Source organism: Habropoda laboriosa, unplaced genomic scaffold (assembly GCF_001263275.1).
Source record: "Habropoda laboriosa isolate 0110345459 unplaced genomic scaffold, ASM126327v1 scaffold65, whole genome shotgun sequence".
Taxonomy (NCBI): Eukaryota; Metazoa; Arthropoda; class Insecta; order Hymenoptera; family Apidae; genus Habropoda; species Habropoda laboriosa.
In genome coordinates, this window is record NW_017100254.1 from 393,019 (window position 1) to 396,370 (window position 3,352).

General features: G+C 40.2%; 1 protein-coding gene across 1 annotated transcript in view; it reads right to left on the bottom strand.

The window, feature by feature from the left end:
* Positions 1-1,064: 1,064 nt before the first annotated feature.
* LOC108572299 (serine/threonine-protein phosphatase 2A 56 kDa regulatory subunit gamma isoform-like) overlaps positions 1,065-3,352 on the bottom strand; it is a 9,199-nt gene continuing 6,911 nt past the window's right edge. The window contains exons 4-9 of the mRNA XM_017934499.1: positions 2,912-3,114; positions 2,316-2,710; positions 1,901-2,234; positions 1,599-1,817; positions 1,308-1,535; positions 1,065-1,214 (exon numbers count right to left, since the gene is read on the bottom strand). Coding sequence (XP_017789988.1) covers positions 1,065-1,214; positions 1,308-1,535; positions 1,599-1,817; positions 1,901-2,234; positions 2,316-2,710; positions 2,912-3,114 — 1,529 coding nt within the window. The remainder of the gene's footprint in view (positions 1,215-1,307; positions 1,536-1,598; positions 1,818-1,900; positions 2,235-2,315; positions 2,711-2,911; positions 3,115-3,352) is intronic.

A 3,352-nucleotide genomic window follows, 5' to 3' on the forward strand; every position in this document is an offset into this window, starting at 1 on the left:
ATATATATATATATACACACACACACGCATGTACATATACATAATACACACACACACACACACACACAAACATATGTATGTATGTATGTGTGTACATATGTAGAGGGTGTTCAATAAACCATAAATTCCTATGATATGAAGAAAATCCACCCGCTACAAAGCAAGACAACCTGATTATTTTTTCAAAATAATCCAGCGTGTACGGATCTTTATAAGTTCGATAAATCGCTCGAGTGATTCGTGTTCTGTACCGCGTTGTGTCTATTGTGCATCGAGTACAGAGGAAAATTGTCGGACGAAGAGAAAGAACTGTCTTATTGTCAGCGATAGATTTCCCCATACGCAAAAGAAATCTACAATTTATAAAATACTCTGCATGTTTACATATATATACTTAGGACCCTTATTTACTAGGTTTTTTCCTTTCACATTTCACGATTTCTTTTTTTCTGTTTTTTCTCGTTTTTTTTTTTTATTTCTTTGTTTTGCTTCATTTTAATTAGCGAGTACTTTAATATCTGCAATAATTCTCACGATACCTTTCGTACCGGTAAATCGACTCGAAGAGTATATAGGAAGTTATCAGCATTGTTTCTCTTTCTTTTTTTTTCTTTTCTTTTATAGATCACTACGGACACGGATACATCTTCCGAAAGTGCTAGGGTGCAATGAGAGAAAGCTTTCTTTTCGTTTACCAAGATTACAAAGAAAAGGACAATTACAATTACACATCTCAATAGAGTGTTTTGATAATAAGATGGGGGAGGGGGCGGGAAAAGTGGATGTTAGAGGCAGAAATAATATTGTTGCCTTTTCTATCAACGATCAAACTTTGTCGCAAACGGTTGTTGTTTCGTCGAATGTCTCAAACCGCTAGAATTCATTAGATTCGACTTATATCGCCATCATTTTCATTTCTCTCTTTTCGTTCTCTCTCTCTCTCTCTCTCACTCTCTCTCTCTCTCTCTCTCTCTCGCTCTCGCTGTCTCTCTGTTTGACAAAAGCTAACTCCCAATATCACTGCAGCAAAAGAGAGGATACACGGGAAGTGATTGCGGTAGAGACTAGCAATTGTTGGGATCCGGTGGCGTAACAAGATATTCGTCTGCGCGTTTGTGATCGGACAATGCCCGCATTGTGTACGTGTCTTGGGGTAAGTCGCTTTTCCTTCGCAAAAGTGGCTTTGTTTTATTGGAGTTGGTCATTTTTTTTGCCTATGGCAAAAAAAAATTCATTTTAGAGACACTCCTTAATTAAAGATTAAAACGGACAAGGACGTGAGAAAGATGGCTTGCGATCGGTCATACCTCGTTCGCTTTCGCTTCAATCTTTTCCAACGTGAGCGGCGTTTGATCTGTATCGCCGTCCTCGTCCGGTGGAGGACTGTCTAATTGTTGCTGCGATATCGTGCTGGTTGTCATGCTCGTGACACCTTTTACAGTCACGTTATAATTCGGATGTTTCATCGCCAATGCTTCGACACGCATCCATGCTTCATCCCTGTCTTTCATCAGCTTCCTTTCTCTCTGACGATCCTACGAATATTTTTTAAAATATTATTCCCTCATTCTTGTTCTATTTAATAAGGCTTCACGTACCTGATAATACTGTTGAGTACACTCGTCAAATACTTTTTGATTCATCTCCATGAAAAGCTTCAGCGCGTTGTAAATCAAACCGTGAATAGTTTTGTTCCAATGATTTCGTGAATTTCTGTAGAACGCTGGGTACATGATTGGTAGTATGATTGAATAGTTATCCGATATAAGAGACATTATGTATTCGTTGTTCCAGTAATAAAGAGCTCTTTCAGCCACCTGGAAAAGAATATAATAATATAATTAAAAAATCTTAAATTTATAAAACTACTGTCAATAAAAAAGAAAGGTATTAACGGTACCTGAAAGTGTGGAGATGATACACATTTAGCTAATTGTCTAAACAATGGGTCCATGACCTTCTGAAATTCGGCAGGTTCGATCACATCCAGAATCTCCTCGAGCTCGTTTAGAAACATTACTTCCTTAGGGGAATGTGTTTTGGGCCAGAATTTCAGCAGACTTCTAATAACTGGCTCGGTCAACGATGGATCCTTCTCCAGAAATTGAACCACACAATACGCCAATTGAGGGTGGTACACAGAAAGCGATTTGACTTTGTGCAAAGGTAAAAGCACCTTCAAAAGAAATATTTTGTGCTCCTCTTTCAGTGGCAAGGCAAATCCATTGATTATACTGAAAGAATAAAAAAAATGAATATACATATCCCTCACTCTAACCAACCTTTACACTTTACAATGATTAATTCGAAATTACCTTCCCAAAATCTCTAAAAGTTCAGCGATACCATTATGGTGTTCTGTCTCGTATATAAATCGATAGAAAACATTGTTAATCTGCTTCCTAATATACGCTCTCAGTCCCAAAAACTTCCCATAGATCCTATGAAGCGTAGTCTTCAAGAAATCCCTCTCCCTTGGATCCTCCGAGTCGAACAGCTCCAAAAGTTGTAGCACAAACTTCTGGTCTATGTAACGTCTCGCTATGGACGGTTGGAAATCTTGAGATTCGAGCAATCGTAAAAAGAACTCGTAGACAAGCTGCAAATGAGGCCAGGCTGCTTCCAACGTTGGCTCATCCTCTTCCGGGTCGAATTCCGCTCCATTTGGATTCGACGATGGTGGAAGAGTGCGAAACAAATTCACTGCAAACTGGAGAAGTTCAACTTAAGAGAATTCCAAAGGAAATTAATGTTGTCGTTTCATGGCTGAAAAGGTTAAATTTCGAATCGGAGGGAAATGTCACGTGACAAGGGTGGTATACCTGTCGTGACCCGCAACCCCTCGTCCGTGAAACGTGCCATCGCTCTAACGGACCCCTACCGGCAACGCGTTAAACGGCTGCTCACTCACCATGTTCACCGCTTCAGGGTATATCGCATCCGTGATCACGTTCTTGTTCTTGGTGACGTACTCGACCATCTCGGTGAGGGCGGCACGCTTCACCTCCTTCCATTTCAAGTCCGACAGGGGGTCGGACTCGAAGTCGAACAGCACGCAACATTGTCGTAACTTCTGGATGAACAGTTCCTCTCTCTCGTTTCCTTGTTGCGTTTCTAGGGAGGAAAAAATCAAATATTCGATACATTTGTACAAAGAGAAATAATATTGAAACCTATGACCTGAATAAACCACGTTTCAGATTACTGATACTTTGTGAACTCACATGGGACTCTGTGTTTACCCTCGTTAGAAACACACACATGCGCACACTATACGCACATACACACGCATGCATGCCATACAGATTGTTCCATGGAGTCTGTCCTTTGATTATCCCCCTCTTTCGTACTT